General features: G+C 46.4%; 1 protein-coding gene across 1 annotated transcript; it reads left to right on the top strand.

Annotated features, from left to right (window-relative positions):
• Positions 1-222: 222 nt before the first annotated feature.
• Amer1 (APC membrane recruitment protein 1) lies at positions 223-19,728 on the top strand. Its single transcript, XM_005081143.4, has 2 exons — positions 223-415; positions 11,488-19,728. The coding sequence occupies exon 2, from the start codon at positions 11,576-11,578 to the stop codon at positions 14,915-14,917; it is 3,342 nt and encodes a 1,113-aa protein (XP_005081200.1). The 5' UTR covers positions 223-415; positions 11,488-11,575; the 3' UTR covers positions 14,918-19,728.
• Positions 19,729-20,363: the final 635 nt, after the last annotated feature.

Here is a 20,363-nt window from a genome sequence, read left to right as displayed (position 1 = left end):
TGTGTAGCCACGCTGAAACCCGCCCCGAGTGGGGGCGGAAGTGGGGAGCCCGGGCTAGGGGTTCTGCAACCTCTCCGCCCCCTGCCAATACCACGCCCGACTTATTTGCATTTAAAGAGAGAAGCACCAAGGAAAACAGTGGGCGGGCCAGGGCATGCCTTCCTACTGTAGCGATTGGACTGCATGCCTGCCAATCAGATCACGGACGTCCCACCCTGTAACTGTGGAGTCCAGGGTGAAGGGGGTATGGGGGAGCTGCCCAGAGCCTGGAGAAGGGTAGTTGGTGCAGAAGAATGCTGTAGCCGAGGTGTCGGCTGCGGCAGGAGCAGTCGTGGCGGCGTTCTCAGCAGAGGCTCCAGCTCAGAGCAGAGCAGCTCAGCAGACAATAACCGCACTGGGAACTGGACCTGGCAGGGTAAGCATTGCGCACAGCCAGGAGCCATCCTGCTGGAGGTCTAGTGCATCCCCGCGTGCTCTGCTCTGGTCGCCTGGAAGAGGGCATCAAGGGCCGGGCTGGTGGGAGTCCTGGCCTCTCGCTGCTCTTTCTTGGAACTCCCTTTGCGTACTGTCCAGTGAGGGGCCCAGAGGCCGTTAGTCTTTAGGGTACAGGCGATCATGGCTGGGGGTGGGGTGGGAGGGCCGGAAGGCGGGCGGACTAGCCTGGGCTACGCCTCTAGGTTGTAAGGGGAGGCCGGGATGGGCCTACACGTGCTGCTGCGTGGTTCCGGGAGGGGCGCTGCTAACTAGCACCCCAAGAATGTGTTTGCAGGCCGGGAACTCCTTAGCTTTGCTTGTAGTACATTTGCTGGAACAGCTGTTAGGCCGGTGCTGCTCACCCGCGAGGCCTTGCTGTGGCCCCTCCCCTCTGCGGTGCATCTCCTATGTCTCTCTGCAGAGGAAGCTGGCGCGCTAGCAAGAGACTGGATTTAGGGTGGATTAAGATATCCACAGTCAGTTCCTCCTCAGGGGAGCACAGTTGGGTTTCTGAAGTTCCCACTTAGCCATGGAACCTTGGTTCTGTGGTCCCAACTAGCCGCACCCCCTCCTGGGCCTCCAGTCTCATTTGGCTCCCACTCCCATTGCAGGCGGCCTGGACTAGGAGCTGTTACTGGTCCTTGGGTTAAAGCTGCAAGGCCGCTTTGTTGCCGCCCCCACCCCACCCCCCACCCTGCGCGTCTCCCTTCCCTTGTAGGGCATAAGGCGCGTTTTTCTTCCCAGCCTTCGGTTTAAAATAGCAATGGGCACAATATCGTGGGGGGCTTTCCGTGCTAGAAGCGGAGGGGGCAGTAATTGTAGTAAAGAACACACGGTGTGTGTAAGGCAGATAAATCCTACAACTTCTCAGTTACTTAAAACACCCAGCCTGCCAGACTGCTGTCATTGTCTGCTGCAGACACCTATGACACTGGTGACCGCCCAAAGGCGTGACTTCTTCTGAGCTCCCCTTTGAGGGGCTAAGCTTGCCAGATGAGCCATGGCTAGAGGGGAGGCAGAGGCGGCAGCCAGACTAATGCAGCAGAACCATCCTCCCCCTTGCTGGATTTGCCTTGATAGGTGTCTAGACAACCCTGTCCGCATGCAAACATCTTCTGCGGCTCTGGCCCGCCTGCCTTGGCAGCATTGGCATGGACAGGGCGTAGGGCACTGCATTGTTGGACTTCCTACCCTACCAGAGGAGATTCCAACAAACCCTTCCCCCCAAGTCCAGTACCCATCCTGCGGCCTACGATGCACCACTCTGGACTATTCGGGCATTCCTGAAGAATAAGAGAGGGGATTTGACTAAGGGACTTTGCAGGCTGGACATCTTTGGAGTGGGGCAATGAGATCCAGTAAATGTCTTACTTGGGAAGGTTAGCTTGGAACCTGCCTGATAGCCACCAGGACTGCAGATACCACACTATTGTCAGCCCTACCTATGTTTACCAGATCTCAGCACAAACCTCTACTGGCAGCTGGACTTTTGTATCTCAGGTCTGGCTCTCTTCTGTTTCCTACCCGTAGACACTCTCACCCTACCCCTGCCCAAGTCTTTTTCCTTTCAGACCCCGGTTCTCAACCAGCTTTTTCCTTGGGACATTTCAGGCTGCTTCTTGAGGACCAGACCTCATTCTTGAAATTCCTATATAGTTAACTTTCCCTAACTGCTTTGTTTGCCTCATATAGTTATCTAGGTTCTCTCAGAACGCTCAAAGGGGTAAATAAATATTAGACTTCAGCTATAATCCTCTCAAAGCCTGGCATTATAAAGCAATTGATGGATGGATGCTCCAGAAGGACTTGCTGTCTTTATAGAGTTTTAGAAAACACCTTTAGCCTTAGTTTGTTTGTCCCAATCCATGAAATCCATGAAACTTAAGGAATTGGTACCCAAGGCTCATATATATATGGGTAGGTGAAGTTGGGATTGGGTTGTTACTACATTAAAAAAGAAAGTCATAATCAGTCTCCTCTATAGTAACCTCCGGGTATGGACTGTTCAAACCCTGGGACTCTGCATACTTTTGGTTGCTGATTCATGAGCTTACAGGCAAACTGCCATGGAAGAGATTTATATATGCAGTGGGGGTGTCATCTTGTAAAGCAGCTGGGAAGTACAGGAGTTTGGTCCTGAAAGCACAGATTGAATTAGAAATGAAGGGAGTGGCTGGCAGACAGCATGAGTCTGGTTGAGATGGCATAGCTCAGAGGTACAAAAGAGGTTAGGACCCAGTCAGTGCTGGGAATTCCCAAATACCAAACATTGAAATGTGATCTAATCTTTTTAGGGGGAGACCATTGAACAATGTGTGAATAGTGTGTGTATGTAGTTTTGACTTTTGCTTTTTTGGGGGGGTTTGTTTTGAGACAGGGTCTCACTTGTTAGTTCCAGCAACTTGGTTTATAGGTCAGTGGCCCTGAATTCATTGACAGTTGCCTGTCTTGAATGCTAGGATTAAAGTGGTACACCTTCGTACCTAACCCAAGAATGGAGTTTTGGAAAGGATATTTAAATGGGGTCTTAGAGAAAGGAATCTCCAGAAGGAACTTCCACACTGTCAGCTTCCCTTTGGCTTTTCATAGGCAAGGGGTGGGGAGAGCAGGGAGGGTATCTGGGCCTAAATACTTATTTACTAAAGACTAAGAGATATCCCCCAGACCTCTTTTAACCCATTTTCTCTCAGCCCCACAGGTCTTTGTGTGGAATAACAATTAAAATCCCTATGGTCATAGATGTGCCTTAGAAAACAAGCAAGGTGTGCTTAAGGTCACACAGTCATTTGCGGATAGGTTATTGCTTTTGGCCGGTAGCCCTTTATGCTGTGCCCCAAGGTTTCCGGCAGGCTCCACTCAATGCACATTTTAGATGAACTGCTCCCTCCTCCCACCCTCCCATTTCTCAAAAGTGAAGACTGCCTGGGTTTATGTGGTAACTGCATCGTGAAAACTCCTCGCCCCTTTCTTTCATATGTTTTTTTGTTGTTATTGTTGTTTTTGCCTCAGTCAAGAGATTAAGGTCTGTTGAATGTTGGGGGCTGGAAATGTCAGGAAGGAGCAAGGTATTTGGGAAAAGTTGGCACCTAAAGTGTGTATGGAAGAAATAGCCCTGCTTCAGTAGTCTAGAGAAATAAGGGAATGAGAGTAAGAGCAGCAAGCTTGTGTTTTACTTGTAGAACTTACTGTCTAGGTGTCTTGATCAGGTTTGTTTTTTCTGCTAGTTAAATAATTAAAAGGCAGGAAAAATCTTGAATGCACAGGGAGCAGTGGGGAAATTGTGGAACACACCAAACAAGATGGACAGAATCAGCCAGTAAAGAAATGTTTTTATTATGGGTGGTGAAACACACACACACACACACACACACACACACACACACACACACACACACACACACACGCACAAGCACACGCACACGCACAACACAGCAAGCATACAGATGGAAAGATAGTTGCAATACAGAGGGGATACCCCAGAAGCCTAAGCCCAGCTTCTCCTTGAGGGCATTGGTTTGTTTTTAAGTCTCTAAAGGGTCTTCCTTCTCTAACACAGGACTGGCCATTTTGAAGAAATACAGGCTGGCTGAATGACCCACAGCTGTTGTGTAAACATGTCCTAATCTGGCCTTCAACTTGTTGAACCAGTCCATCAACAGGGGGCCTCTGGCAGGAAAAAAAGCCTACAAGACTTTTGTTTTAAACTGACAGGCTTTATCTCAGGTCAGGAGGGTTAGGAAAAAGCCAGCCATGTTGGAAGCTCGCCATTGTTATTACCTAGCCATGGATTCCTCCACCTATCAGGCAATAGAGGGAACTCCTAAACCCTAGTCCCACAGAACCAGAGACTGAGAACGGGTTTCCAGCTTTCTCCCTCACAGATAGGCTGCCTGAAACTGAAAAGGGAAACGCCTGATGTTATCTCATCAGTGTCTCTGCACAAATCCTGTTTAGGCAGATAAACTAGATGATAAAGTTTTCGCCTCAAGAGGAAATATTTCATAGCCTTCCTGAATAGATGGAGGAGGTGCAGCCTGACTCTGATCTTGCTTTTGCTTGACTAGTATTGCTACATTGGAAGGCTACACAGACATAGCACCTACCTCTGAGGAGACTCAGGGTGGCAGCTGAGGATGAACTAGGAAAGGAAGGTACCTTGACTGTGGGCAGTCTCGTTGAAAGGACCCCTTATGGGGCCACTTATGTAGTATCTGCTCTATGTGTAATCATTAGTTTGCCTTTGCACTGGAACCATCTTTACTCCGTCACCACAACCCTGTAAGGTAGGTAAATTGTTTTCATTTCACAGATAAGGCATTTCTGTCTCAGAGAGATACTTTCTCAAACCATTCTGCCTGTAAGGGGTGAAAGTGGCATTCCAGTTTGAGACTGCAAACTCCTGCTGAATTAGAGTGCGACTGAGCCAGCATGCCAAGCTCCTGCTCCATCATCGATGCAGTGACTGTGAGACAGGGAGTCGTTGTGAGCAAACTAAATGGACAGATTGAAGCCTGTCAGATGGAAGTAAGCAAGGATGAGTATGTGAACAAGGCACCTGAGGGGCTGGCGAGGGAGTCAGGGAAGCAGCGATAGAAGGCCAGCTTTGGAATTGGTGCTGCATCTGGAAGTTATGAGATGCTTTCTGGAAAGGAGTTTTCCCACCACAGGGAAGCTGAGAATTAGGAAAGGGTGGTTGCAGGAGTGGGTAAGAGGGACTCTTTAAACCACCCCCACTGTTCTCCCAAAAAGATCCAAACCAGGAGTCCTTTCATACCACGAAAATTTAAACTTGGGTCTAGTTTATGGGCTCCAGTAATGCACTACTTGAGTGCCAGATAACCTCAGAGGCCATTATCTTTTATTTTATTTTATTTTTGAGACAGGGTTTCTCTGTGTAACAGCTCTGACTGTCCTGGAACCTGCTTTAACTCACAGACATCCGCCTGCCTCTGCCTCCGCAGTGCAGGGATTAAAGGTGTTTGCCGCCACCACCCAATTCGGAGAAGTCGTTATCTTTAAGTAGCTCAAATGCTTCAAAACTGTCCACCTTGGCAACTTTCTATTTCAGCCTTTTTGGCACCTCAAACTTAATTCCCAAGGAATCAGAACAAAAGATGCGCTTGAAAGTAGCCATGATAGCATTGCTGATGAGGATTTCAGCCACAGGTTGTAAAGGTAGCACCTGGATTCTCAAGTCATCAAGGCCATTTTTTAATGTGCTGGGTAAGGCCAAAACATCAGTAGCCAGTAAGGACAAGAAATCCTTGAGGAAAAGTTAAACTGAGCTGGGGCAGTGTGGAATAGGGAATGGAAGTGACACCTATTACAGGTATGAAAGGGACTTCCACAGTTCTTCTGGTCCAATTAAAAAAAACTTATTTGATTTGTTCTTTGAAAGCTTCATAAATGTGTTTTGATCCTCTTAATTCTTTAATTGGTGTCCTGACACAGTGAAGCAGGAGCGGCACCGAACTGAAACTCAAGAGGCCTGGAAGCTACTCAAGTTCTCTCATAATCCCATTAGTGACTTTAGCCAAATCTTTCCCCAAGTAAAGGCACAGTTTTCTTTTCTGTGACAAGGGGTTGCCATTCCCCTGCTAGCAGAGATTAATGGGTTTCTGGGAGGGAGCAGTGGGACTGGTGACTGGGAAGTGCTTTGTGTAGTGGTAGGTACACTAACTGTTCATTGCATTTCTTTGAATGATGGCATTTTTAGCTCAATTTAAAATGTTGATCTCTCTGATTTGGACTAAGGAACCTAGCTAGAATCTCCCAGGTGATCTAGAGCTGTTTGCTCTCTGAACATTAAAAGTTGGCTTAATGAACAAGCAAAGCTTCCGTGGGATAACTATATAATCCCCAAGAGAAACTGAAAAGGTTTCAGACATTCCTGTTAAAGCTTCGGAGAACACTTTAGTGAACCCTGACTTGGGTAGATTTACTGATAGAAACTGTCCAATCATAGTTGGAATAAGCATTAATATAATTTGCCATAATGCAGGCCAGGTGTTGGTGGTGCACGCCTTTAATCCCAGCACTCAGGAGGCAGAGACAGCAGGATCTCTGTGAGTTCAAGGCTAGCCTGGTCTACAAAGCGAGTTCCAGGACAGTCTCCAAAACAATACAGAGAAACCCTGTCTCGAAAAACAAAAACAAACAAACAAAAAACCAATTTGCCATAATGCTTGAGCTTCTGCTGTACAAACCATTTCATTTGATACTTTACATGTATTGGTTTTGTTCCTGCAGTAGTTTCAACAAGTAGGAATTCTCAGTAGTCCCATCTCACAGTTGACAAAATTGAGGGTAGGACAGGTTGGATAACTTGCTGAGTTTTCCCCAACATGGCAGTGAAGAACTGTCTGGCTCTCTAGGGGAGGACAGTCACCATTCTCACGTCTTTCTTACTCTCCACCAATATACTGAGGGACTGGATACATCAGGAGTAGGTTTGTGTTCACAAAGACTGCTTGGAACAAGTCTGGAAACTCTAATGGGTGAAGGCCACACCTCTGAAGTTCTACTCTTGTTTCTTCCTTGAGCCCAGCCTGTCCTAAGTTTGCTAAGCTGGTCCCTTGAAGATAGACTAAGAACAGAAAATGTCAAGGTTGTCCTGAAGCTGTTTCTTCCTCAGGAGAAGGGTTTCAGGCACATATGTGGCTGTTCTTCTACTTGGGTTATGAGTGAAGGGAAAACAGAAGGCTACACTTCCTTAGGAGCCAGCTTCTACATGTCCCAGAATGACCTGAGGTTGGTTCTTGGCTCTTCAGTGGTTCCATTTTCTACCTCAGCATGTTCTCTGCCATAGTCACAGTGACTGCAGTTAGTTGCCTCTATCAAGAAGCTCTGAGAGTCTTGGGAGAGTTCCCAACAGCCTATCTGAGAAACAGCTGGCCACACTGACTGAGGAATCTGAGTGCTGAGGTGCTCTGCCTTTGGCAGAACCACTTTCTTGGCAAGAGCATTAAGGGAATCCAGGCCCAGCCTAAGTAAGCTTCAGTGTTTGTCCTTTCTGTTCCTTTTGCTTTGGGCTCCACTCTCCTAAAAGGTTCTTCTTACCCTAGGTCAAGGCAGAATAGCCTGTTATAGGAGGACAGTTTGGGGACCATGGTAGATTAATGAATAGTATGAAGAAGCCCTGGGGTAGAGGTAGCTAGGTAAGACCAGATTAGGGAACTGCTGGCTATATGATACTCCTAATGCCCTCCTACAAGCTGTTCTGTGGAACATAGGCAGAGATCCTGTGAGCAGCTTGGGGGGCATGGTTCCTGGAGGGGAAAGGCACAAGAGAGATAATGATGTAGTTTTAGGATTGATCCTTGCTTAGCAAAGATAACCCAAGGTCTAGCTAAGAGTAGAGGCTACATGAGGGTAATAGAATCTCTGTCCAAGGTAAATGAGATCTACCCCATAGTCTCAGGCATTAAAATCCTTGGCTACAGCATTAAGTTTACTGGTTGTTTTCTCTTCAAACATTACATTTTTTATTTCCTTCTGCTCCACTTGTTTTTTTTTCATTGTAGACCAGCATAAGTCATTACTAATAACCACACCAGAAACTAAATATTATACTACCTTGAAATTTCCTTTACCAAAGAAATTAGTACATTATCCTTTGATTTAGCCTTAGGCAAGTTCTTATGACAAGGACAGAATACAGCCAGATTCTTTGTCAGCAGGCATGGCAGTGAGAACGGGAAGCTGAGAGTTCAGATCTTGAACCATTGATGTAGAGAGTGGTGATGATGAGTTGGCTCTACCCCTACATAGCATGCTGGCAAGGTCCAGAGAGACTGTCCTCCAGCAAAGACATCAAGTTTATAGGTTCGCCTCACCTAATCATCATTGCCAGAACTGTTTGATTCCACCAGAATAATTCCCTTTTTGATTGATAAGAACACATACCCCATCTAGATCACTGCCATTTCCATTTTTTAATGCTTGACAAAACCTAGACTGAATGCTTCTTCCTCATTGAAGCTTCCTTCCTTCCTTCCTTCCTTCCTTTCCTTCATTTCTTTCATCTACCTACCTATGTGTTCTTTGAGAATTTCATACATATATAAAATGTTTTTGATCATATTCACCTATCATCGATCCCCTCTTCTCCTTCTGGACCCCTCTTCCATCTCCCTTACAACTTCACACCTTCTTCTTTGTTTCCTGTCCCAGTGAGTCCAATTAGTTTTGCCCTACGCATGTGGATATAGGGTTATGCACTGGAGCACAGGCAATACACTAGGGGTCACACTGACTTTCCCTTCCTCTGCAGCCATCATCACCCGACAGAAGCTCCTCAGGTAGGGAAGAGAGTTATTGGGTCTCTACCCCAATCCATGCTGAAATTTTGGCTGACTTGATCTAGTGTAGGTCTTATGTATGCAGTCACAGCTGCTGAGAATTCACATGTGACAGCCCTGCTGTATCCAAAAAAACCATTTTGCAATATCCCTCTAATACCTCTAGTTCTTACAGTATTTCTGTACTGTCTTCCATGATGATCCCTGAGTTCGGGTGCAGGAAATGTTATTCAGATTTACATTTAGGGTTGAGTTCTCCACAGTATCTTGCCTGCATATTGATCAGTTGTGAGTCTCTATATTAATTACTGTCTACTGCAATAAGAAATTCTGATAAGGGTTGAGAGCTTCACTGATCTGTGAGTATAAAGGTAAGTACTTAGAAAGCAGTTTTGTATTAAATCCATTTAGCAAAATAATAGTATTAGGTTTTCTCCTAAGGTCTATGGTCTTCCACAGTCATTGGTTTTTAGTCAAGACAGCTTTTCTGAGCCCAGGGAGTATGTTCTACCTTGTAAAATTATCTAGAGACTTATTAAAGCCAGACTGGTCTACGTACCAAGCTCAAGGAGAGTTAGAACTATGTAGAGACCCTGTCTTAAAAAACAAAAACAAAGAAATAACAGGGGCTATATAAGGCCTACTTTATGCTGTATCTTTAGAGTTATATAGATAATATTCTCTCCCTACTAGTCTGTAAGCTCTCTAAAACAGGGACTAGAAGTTCCTCTCCTTGGCTTGGCCTGATGTACTAACTTTAGTATCTGTCATTTACTGTATATTGGGAGAGGTTTAAAATAAAATATGAATTCCACAGCAAGATAAACATTTTCAAGTATAACTTCATTGCTGTTACCCTCATCTCCAATATCATAATGACAGCCTTGTTAGATTTCAAGGTTGATGTGAATAGATCAACACTATGCAAATTAAGGAATTCAGATATACGATGGGTCCATATTCTCATTACAAAATGGGGCACAGAATTCTGGGTGATTGTGTGCTTAGTGGTGAGGATACTGTCTGTTACGGAGCTGAGTTTGCAGAGTGTAATGTCAAGATGTATTGCACAGAGAAATTCATAACCTGAGAAACTAGCAATTCCTACATCTTCACTGAGAAGATCAGATGAGCTTTTCTCTCATCTCCAAACCAGACATCATCTTACTCTGGTTGGTGAACAGTGTTCTTAATGGAACTTGGGTTACTCTAGCGATTTAAATGCATCAAACTAGGTGAGGTACCAGACACAAAACTGTTGAGAAGATAGGAACCTAGGTACTTGGAAAGACTCATCTAATGAAATCACAGGCTGGGGTATAGTTGTTAGTTTCTCTTCAGCCTCAGTGCTTGACAACAGTACTCTACTGCAGATAACTGTGTGAATCTTAGGAATGTGGCATTCAGTCACTGGACCAGTGTTCTGACCAGCCTAGTCTCATTCTCTCCCTCTCTTTCTCTCCCTGTTTCTAGCCTCTTACTCTCTCAAGTCCAACAGCTTTTCTATCTCCCGTGGCTACCCTAGATCTACAAAGAGGGCTCAGAGAGGGGAGGGGCTTCATAAGGAGAGATCCCTTGATTTCTGCAGGCTGATTAGTGCTTTAGTGGCCAGATATTTACTGTCACTGGAAAACAGATTTGCCAGGAACTAAGGGAATGATCAGAAGGTTGGTCCAGAAGGTGGTTAACTCTTCTTTTTATTCCAAACCTATTGGCACTTGGATTAGGAAGCCTTGACCAGAATGGTGCAACTTACACCGAGTGTATTTATTTAAATAGCTCTTGACGTCCTGTATCTTAGGCTAGGAGCACGAATAATATAAGGTTGTGTGTTTTCAAGCTCCCTTCCTAGATTGCAAGGTAAATGGGGACCAAGATAATGAGAGGAACGTAGTAGAAGAAAATGTCTTGTGGCTCCATGGTAGAATCTGGTGGTTATACTTGTCAAGGACAAAATTAAAATCCCTTGCCAGCAGGACAGTTAACAGAGAGTCTGACCCTGACCTACCCCTCACATAGTCTCTATAAGGGGTTTAGGGACGTAGATCGTGGTAGGCCTCTTGCACAGAGGATACTAAAACCCAGAAGATATTTTTCCTGAGGCTACCATGTCATTTTGCAGGTTCTGCTTTACAGCTCTGATCTGTAACTCAATGGTGTTCCTTCTCTGGAGTCAGGAAGGTCTGGCCATTGTCCTAGTGGCAGTTTAGAGAACCTGTGGGCAGAAGATAAAGCTGTAGATACGCTTTTCTTCCTGGCCCTGAGAAAAATGTTGGTGATAGTCCAGGCTAATGTTTAATTGAGGCCTGGGTCCAGTAGGACCCAATGAAGTCTCAAGGAGCACCTTCACCACACAAATTTCAAAACTTGAGTAATGTTACAAGCAGCCTCTCTGTTCCTTTCCTAACCCCCACCCAGTAATTGATAAACTTCTCTATAGACAATAGCATGATTGGGCTTTTGCACACCTACAATTGCCTCTGTCACATTCCCCCCACTTACAGCAGCCTAAATGATTGATAGTCGCCTGCTCTGGTGCCCTGTAGAAGCTAGACCAGCAAACCAAACATAGATTAAGGTTTTACCAGTGTTTACTTATTTTCTCTCTGGTCCCATTCAATCCTTAGACAATAATCACCCATAAAAACAAACCCAGCCTGTGTGCTTGCTCACCAGTGTCTGTCTCTGTCTTTGTTTCTCTTATCTCCCTCAGACCCAACTGTGATGCTTCCTGACTGAGCATGCTCTAACTGCACCGGGAATCCGAAGACTGCGTTTCCAGTTGAAGAGCTGTCGCCATCATGGAGACTCAAAAGGATGAAGCTCTTCAGATCAAGGGAGCATCAGCCTCCAGAGATGCCCAAGACCAGGGCACTGAAAAGGGAGCCAAGAATAAGACGACTGAGACAACAGAAGGATCAACATCAGAGCCACCCTTGTCAGGCCCAGGTAGGCTGAAGAAAACTGCCATGAAACTCTTTGGCGGCAAGAAGGGAATTTGTACCCTGCCTAGTTTCTTTGGGGGAGGACGAAGCAAAGGTTCTGGGAAAGGCAGCTCTAAGAAGGGTCTAAACAAGAGTAAGACCCATGATGGCCTGAGTGATGCAACTCATGGCCCTGAAGATGTTGTCATTGAAGAAACAGGCCTCTCTGTACCTTTGTCCAAGTCACCTTCTCAATTTCCTAGCTCCCAGAGTGCCCATGGGGCTTTAGAGATAGGCTCTAGACATAAGACATCTGTAACTGAAGCCACAGAGAAAACTGGAGTTGAAAAAGTACCCTCTGTGCACAAGCCTAAGAAAGGCCTGAAAGGCTTTTTCAGCAGCATCCGCCGTCACCGGAAGAGCAAGGTTTCTGGGACTGATCAGAGTGGGTCAGGGGCAAAGGAACTTGAAGGGGCTAGAACGAGGTCTCATGAGCATGTGAGTTCAACCTCTCTGCCCAGCTCCGAGGAGATATTCCATGCTGCTAGAAAGGAAAATGCCAAACCCCAGGATGCCCCTGAGCCAAAAGTTTCTCCAGCACTAGAACATTTTTCACCAACTGCTGAGAAGACAGCCTGTAAAAATCCAGAAAACCTCACAGGGCCCTGTGCCTCAGAGTTCATACAGTCCAAGGCTATTCCTGAAGCCGGTAGCCTAGAGGAGCCCCACACTTCAGAAGCAGAAGAAAAGGTGGTGACAGGAGATGTAAACCCACCCAATGGCCCTGCTGGGGATCAGCTAAGCCTCCTGTTTGGGGATGTGACATCCCTGAAAAGCTTTGATTCACTGACAGGTTGCGGTGACATTATAGCTGAACAAGACATGGACAGCATGACAGATAGCATGGCCTCTGGAGGCCAGAGGGCCAACCGAGATGGGACCAAGCGAAGTTCCTGCTTGGTAACCTACCAAGGAGGTGGGGAGGAGATGGCCTTGCCAGACGATGACGACAATGAGGAAGAGGAAGATGAGGAGGTAGAATTAGAGGATGAGGAAGAGGAAGTCAAGGATGGGGAGGAAGATGGTGACTTAGAGTATCTGTGGGCAAATACCCAGATGTATCCAAGATCTAATCTGAACCTGGGCTACCATACTGCTACATCCCCAAGTCACCAGGGCTACATGCTCCTTGACCCAGTTCAGTCTTACCCTAGCCTAGGCCCTGGAGAACTTTTGACTCCTCAGAGTGACCAGCAAGAGTCTGCTCCCAATAGTGATGAAGGTTATTATGATTCTACCACACCAGGGTTTGAGGATGATTCAGGTGAGGCATTGGGGCTTGTCCACAGAGATTGTTTACCCAGAGACAGCTACAGTGGCGACGCCCTATATGAATTCTATGAGCCAGATGACAGTCTGGAGAGCTCCCCACCTGGGGATGATTGCCTTTATGACCTCCATGGTCGCAGCTCTGAGATGTTTGGTTCTTTCTTGAACTTTGAACCCTTTTCTTCTCGGCCACCCGGAGCAATGGAAACAGAGGAAGAACGGCTAGTGACCATTCAGAAACAGTTGCTATACTGGGAGCTTCGCCGGGAGCAGCTTGAGGCTCAAGAGGCATGTGCTAGGGAGGCTCACGCCAGGGAGGCCTATGGTCGAGACACCCACCCTCGGGAATCTTACAGCAGAGATGTCAGAACCCGAGAAGCCCAGGTCCGAGAGGTTCATGCTCAAGAGGGTCGAGTCCGAGAGACCCAGGTTCGGCAGGAGAAGCCCGTCTTAGAGTATCAGATGCGGCCCTTAGGCCCATCAGTAATGGGCCTCGTGGCAGGGAATTCAGGAGCTTCTCAGACTTCCCACCGGGGAACCACCTCAGCTTTTCCTGCTACTTCTAGCAGTGAACCAGACTGGCGGGATTTCCGTCCTCTGGAGAAGCGTTTTGAGGGGACTTGCTCCAAAAAAGATCAAAGTACTTGTTTGATGCAGCTCTTCCAGAGTGATGCTATGTTTGAGCCAGACATGCAAGAAGCAAATTTTGGAGGCTCTCCCAGGAGGGCCTACCCTAGTTACTCACCCCCTGAGGAGCCAGAGGAAGAAGAAGATGAGAAGGAAGGGAATGCCACTGTGAGTTTCTCACAGGCCTTAGTGGAGTTTACTAGCAATGGAAACCTTTTCTCCAGCATGTCCTGCAGCTCTGACTCTGACTCATCCTTCACTCAAAACCTCCCTGAGCTGCCCCCCATGGTCACCTTTGACATTGCTGATGTGGAACGGGATGGAGAAGGCAAGTGTGAAGAAAATCCTGAGTTCCACAATGATGAAGACCTCACAGCCTCCTTGGAAGCTTTTGAGCTGGGTTATTACCAAAAACATGCCTTCAACAGCTATCACAGTCGATTCTACCAAGGCCTTCCCTGGGGTGTTAGCAGCCTCCCTCGATACTTGGGGCTTCCTGGCATACACCCTCGACCACCACCTGCTGCAATGGCTCTCAATAGGAGAAGCCGTTCCCTTGACAATGCAGAGACCCTAGAGCTGGAGCTCTCCAGTTCTCATCTAGCCCAGGGTTACTTGGAGTCTGATGAGCTACAGGCCCACCAGGAAGACTCAGATGAAGAAGGCGAAGAAGAGGAAGGAGAATGGGGCCGAGACAGTCCCTTGTCCCTCTACACTGAACCTCCAGGGGCCTGTGACTGGCCAACCTGGGCTCAGTGTCCTCTTCCATTGGAGTCAGACCCTGCTTGGATAAGCCCCAGTCAGTTGGATGGGCCTTTCAATCAGTCTTCATACGGGCAGGCAACCTGTTGCGTACCTCCTGTAGCAATGGCAATGTCAGTGCCAGGGCTCCCAAGAGCACCTGGAGACTCTCTGTCTCAGCTAGCTCGACCTTCACACCTACCCTTGCCCATGGGCCCTTGCTATAACCTTCAAGCACAGGCCTCCCAAAGTGTGAGGGCCAGGCCTCGGGATGTATTGCTGCCTGTAGATGAGCCCAGTTGTGCCTCCATTTCTGGAGCCAACTCTCTGTCTCAAGCCAAGCCTGTAGGCATCACGCATGGTATCCCTCAGCTGCCCAGGGTACGGCCTGAACCCCCTCAGCTTCAACCCAGTCACTACAGAGCTTCCAACCTTGACCTGTCAAAGGAGAGGGGTGAGCAAGGTGCCTCTCTCTCTACCAGCTACTCCTCCACTGCCATGAATGGAAACCTAGCCAAGTAGTCACCAATTCCAGAGTGGAGACCTGAGCATGTGAATGGGGATCAGGGGTTGGGCAGAAGGGTGGGGGTGGGGGTTGCTCTTAAACTTGAAAATCCCTTTGGCCAAGATAAACTCCTCTGAGTTTTCACTGTTTTCCCACCTCCCTCTGCCATCATTGACCAGGTTCAGCCCAAATACATCTGCCCAGGGAAGTTGCTGCTTCTGTGCTCTAGTTTTTGCTTTGGGGTTCTTCTGACCCATAAAGGGCTTGGGATGCATCCTTATTGCAGGCTGAACCCCTCTTCTCTGGTCCCTTGTTGACTAATGAACCACTGATGAGCAGCCAATTTTTGCACTGACTTTCACCCAGAGATGGGAGGCTTTCTGGCTATTAGCAATATAAACTTATGGTACATATTACTCTAACCCCCTTTACATCACTTCAAATGACTCTAACCTATTTATCCCAGTTAGTTATGTCTAGAGTGGATCAAGTAGCATGTGTCTCGCTCCATATTGCTGTGGACTTTGGTATTATAACTAGATGATGTCCTATTAACCTGGCCTGACATAGTCTAGAAAACAAAAACACTAATCCCTGTAATGGAGTGAGTAAATCTGTCTGTATTCAAGCAGAATACAAAGGTAGATAGATTGTGGAAACTGCTGTGGGGTCTTGAGCTGTGGAATGATATCTTGTTTGTTTCTTAAGCCTGTGGCTGTTGCAGGCACTTTAGAACTTCCCCTTTGTCCTGTAACTGAAATTCTCATAATCTCATCACAAAGAATGTAGTCTCTTAATTGAGATAAGGGAAGAGAAGCCACCTGAATTGGGCTTGACTATAGGGCATTGGGTTTTGTGGGATGAAATGGAGGAAAACAGAAAGGGAGATCCATTTATCCTGGACACCAAGAAGGGATCTCAGACTTTGGAGCTTGAAGCAACTTAGCTTAGGAGGCAAAAGGTTCCCCCCTCCTTCCTCCCAAACCAAAAAAGTTCTTTAATCCTTGTCCACCCCTTTGTGAAGGGGTTCCAAGCTTACATTTCCAAGACAGGATGCCAAAGGCATTTTACCTGTTGTCGTGGGCACTTTAAAAAGTTTTTGTCTCCCAATTAGCCAAGTTCTTAGTATCGTCAAAGGACCAGGCTTCTTGAGAGGAAAGACTGTAATGTGTCCTTGCTTTGCCAAGCTGCAGGCCTGATTTGCACGGCAGCTGCATCGTTTATGAAATGAACAGCACCCTCCCTTCTCTTACATCCATGCGGTTTTCTTTTTTCTTTCTTTCTTTTCCCTTTTTTGGGGGGACAGGATCCCATGTTTTAGTGTTCATAGCCTGGGAACTCACCATGTAGACCAGTACAGCTTCTAAGTCGCAGAGATCCATCTGTCTCTACCTCCTACCAAGCCCAGTCAAGCAGTTTTCACTCTTAACTAAGTTGGAAACACTAACAGTGAAGAGCTTCCTATCAGGAAGACATTGCAATGGGCTTATCTTGGCCAGGCTCAACTTTTCCTTAATCACTCATATGAGACAGGTTTTTTCTTAATTTTCTATTGGGTCAGTCATGGTGGCACATGCCTTTCATCCCAGAACTTAGGAGTAAGAGTCAGATGGAGCTCTTTGAGTTTGAGGCCAGCCTGGTCTACATAGTGAGTTCTAGGCCAGCTAGGGCTGTATAGCAAGAACTTGTTTTAAAAAAACCCAAAATTTCTGTATTGGAAATGCCATATTTTGGGGTAGATATGTGGATCTAAGTTAGAACTCCTTTATCTTCTGCCCTGTGCCTATTCTCACCTCATAGCCATCTTCATATCTATTAAGTGAAGATGTCAACAGGGCTTTTGCCAGAGACATGGCAATTTACCTTGGGAACAAAAGCTGATGGCCTTCTGAGTCAAGATAACCTTGTGGACCTATTTTCATCGTCGAGGGATATATCCATGATAGTCTTTGTCACCATTTCTAAGATTGGGATTGGCCCTGTGCCCTTCTCCAAAAAGAGCAGACTTGGTTGGAAAAAGTTAAATCCCTGGAAGTAACTACATGAGTTTGCATGGCCCCAGCACCATCCCTCAAGGACATCCGATCAGCTCTCTTGGATGACTTTGGCTACATCACGAAGAAGTGCATCCATTTTGAAACTGGAGAATGAAAGAGAGTGAGAAAGGGCTTCCTTACCCCAATCACATTGTTCCAAAAGACAAATGCCCAGGTTTGAACCACTTGGCCTCTCACCAAAGCTGTTCTGAAAGGGTGAGGCTGAAATTGGCCTGGTTGGATGGCAGGAATTAACCACCAAATGCCTTTACAGCAGGAAAAACCACACCTCTTGCCTGTTCCAGTCAGCCTGAGATCCTGTTTACATTTGGCTGCCATCCACAGCAGGCAGTAGAACTGTCAGCAGCTTCCATGACCCACTGGAGAAGGGCTACTAGCCTGTTTTGGAAGAGGAAGAGGTAATTTACCTATAACTGAGGGTTGCCCTCATGATTCAGAAGGACAGCACAGTTCGTTGTCTCTGAAGGGACCTGCCATAACTCTGACACATTTTGCTGTGCTTTGAAAAGTCATACCTCAGAGTAGGACCTGAGGCTAAGTAGAAGTTTATGGCTTGGATAACATCATTGCCTGAAAGTCCTTTCACTGACCTGGCTGCTAGCCCAGGGATAAAATCTTCACAACCTAAAGTGGAACAGCTAAGATATATGGCTACAGAAGCAAACTTCTTTATAAAACAAATGCTAGCTGCAGTCTAGAGGAGGAAGAACGATTTGGCTGAGGACATATAGTAATAACAACATGATTAACAATGGGAAATGCAACCAGTCTCCAGGTATCTGCCCAAATATGGGCACATAATTCCTTGGCTGACACCAAATATGCTTCCAACTACCAGAAGTGTTGCTATTATGTCCACACTGAGGCTGGGGCCAGATGAAGCTCCCTGTCTCCACTGGAAGTCTTCAGACAATGTATTTGGTTGTGACTTCAAGGGAAGATGTGATGACAGAAAGGGGCTGGCATCATCTTGTTGCCCAATACTATAGTGTCAGTTCCGATCCTGAGATTTCTTGATAGCCTAGTCCTCAGAGGACCAGCGAATGTGGGTAAGAAAGGCCACCTAGCAGGCCTCTTCCAAAGCCAGGATGCCAATTTCTTGGTGCTTTAGATTCTCCAAGGAAGCCCTGCCTTGGGGATCATCTGGCTTTAGCTTGGATACCAGACCACAAGCCTCGTGGATAATGGTTTCAGTAAATGCCAGTGTCCCTCCTCTTAGTGCTATACCAAGGAGGGAAGTAGCTTTCCACACTCAGAATGCTGGGTGCATGCTCTCATCCTGCCGCCAGTGGCTTTTCTCACCTGCACCAGTGCCACCACTGCCCTCGGCCCCTAGGCTCACTTGCTAGAGGGAAGCATGGGGGTTTACCAGGGATACTTCGAGTTTACCCATATGTATGTTGCATCCAAGTTGTTTTTAATATATATATAAATATATATCAAAAGCCAATTATCTATTTTTATATTGTTTGCATTTTATATTCATGGAAACAATGTTTATCAATTGTTCTTTTCTGATATATTTTATTTTTAAGCGGTGCTGTTTACAGTTTTAAACAAAAAAGATGACACAAAAATATTGCTGCTGCTTGTGCAGAGGGATGTCATCTCAACTGTCTAGGACCCTCCCTCTTTTCCCTCTCCCACCTGGCTGTGTCACACTACTCATTCTCTTTCCTCACAGTAAAGACAGAAGATGCCCAGGTACCGAAGGCCAATACCAGGTAACTCAGGCATGTAGAACCTGGAAGACAGCATGTTTTTCAGCTTTAATTTTCCCCTTTGAGCCCTTCCTTCTCCGTGTGTAGACCTTCTGAGAGTACTCATGCCTCTTGACTTTTCTTCTTCTCCTTTCTTCATGTTTTGTGCTTCTGTTTGCAAAGCATCGTACCCACATTGTGCGATTGGTCGTGTTATTTCTTCAAAGGAGCATTAGGGGTACATTCTTCACCAAGAGACTTGGGATGACAGATGACAATGATAGTTGAACCACCAGGAATCGGTCATCTCCGTGAAGAAACCCTTGAATGGTACTTACCGGGAACTTAGTAGATTGTGACGTTGTCCAGAAAAGACATTAGATGATTCCTTGCTCCCTCTTACTACTTTGGGAGAATCTCTCCCCCTCCTGCCTCCTTGTTCCCTTCCCTGTTCCAGCTCACAAGTGGATGGTACTTTTGGAAACCGAACTCTTGTCTTTTTGGGTGTAAGCCTTAGCCTTTAGTGGCTGAGCTGCCTCTTTAGCCAGGATGGCACTTTTGGGAATGGTGACTGTTACAATCGTGGCTGGGTGGCCTGATCCACGGTTTCTCCATCCTATAATCATTCCAAAGAAGAAAATCCACATGGCATGTATATTTGTGAGGGTTGGGTCTGTTAAGAGGGGGCTTTAATTATTCCTGTTACTATTGGTGCTTATTTTCCCTGCTATATATGGGGGTGGGGAAGGGCTGGGGTAAACCAGGAATGTATATTTAGGTCATGCTAAATAAAATGGCTGGGGGAAGGAGAAAGATATTAGGAATTGCAGTACATCCTCCCTCTATGTGTAAGAGTTCTCTCTTCCAGTATAGAAAGGGGAGTGTAGCTCTTTGCTGTGCCTGAGCTTCCCTTCCCCATTCCTGAGACATCACAGAATCATCTGCATTGTGACCTCTCCATCCCTAGCGCTCACTGGCACCTGGCTATCTCAATACACTGCCTGTATGTTACAACATATTTCATTTGCTGAATGCTAATAAACTTCTGGGTTCATGAGGGACCTCCAGTCACTAAAGTGTCGTCTTGTTGTTTGTTCCGCAATAGCATTCCTGTGATCTATGGCTGATGGGTTTGTCTTAAAGGGCAACTGAAGAACTGAGAAATTGAGGGAGGTACTTTACATGGGAAACAAGCCAAAGCTGAAACTAAAATTAGAGGAGACTCCCATATTTCATTCCCCCTGTGCCCTGTATCCTAGTCAGGTCTCATCACACCATCTACAACTTAGACCTACCCCTAAAGTTCCTGTACATTGTCAGGGACTAATTAGTACTTCCGAAGTTAGGCTCAGGTTTTGCTTTCTCATCCATAAAGCAGCACAATGGGAGAGATCTCTGGATTCCCTTCTCAAACCAGCAATGAAGCTAAGTGGTCCCCCCAGGTTTCATGAAACAAGGAAAGTCAGAAGGAAATCAGGAGAACATAGAGAATCTCATCAGAGGGAAGTCGATATTTCACAGAAAATGATTACTGTGTCATGGGCTGCTCAGTTAGGGAATGGTAGGTGGGTTTGCCAAGGGGAATTTTGGAGCAAGAACATTGCTGAAGTCTATCTGGTCTGATTGCATCCATTAGAAATTCACTGAAATTAATCAAAGTGGTCCAGACCTCGGCCCTAATCTTTTGTGCCTTGATTAATTGACCA

Source organism: Mesocricetus auratus, unplaced genomic scaffold (genome assembly GCF_017639785.1).
Source record: "Mesocricetus auratus isolate SY011 unplaced genomic scaffold, BCM_Maur_2.0 Super-Scaffold_100003, whole genome shotgun sequence".
In the NCBI taxonomy this organism is placed as follows: domain Eukaryota; kingdom Metazoa; phylum Chordata; class Mammalia; order Rodentia; family Cricetidae; genus Mesocricetus; species Mesocricetus auratus.
Note: the sequence above shows the minus strand (reverse complement) of the source record. Positions and strands in the feature narration are given on the sequence as shown.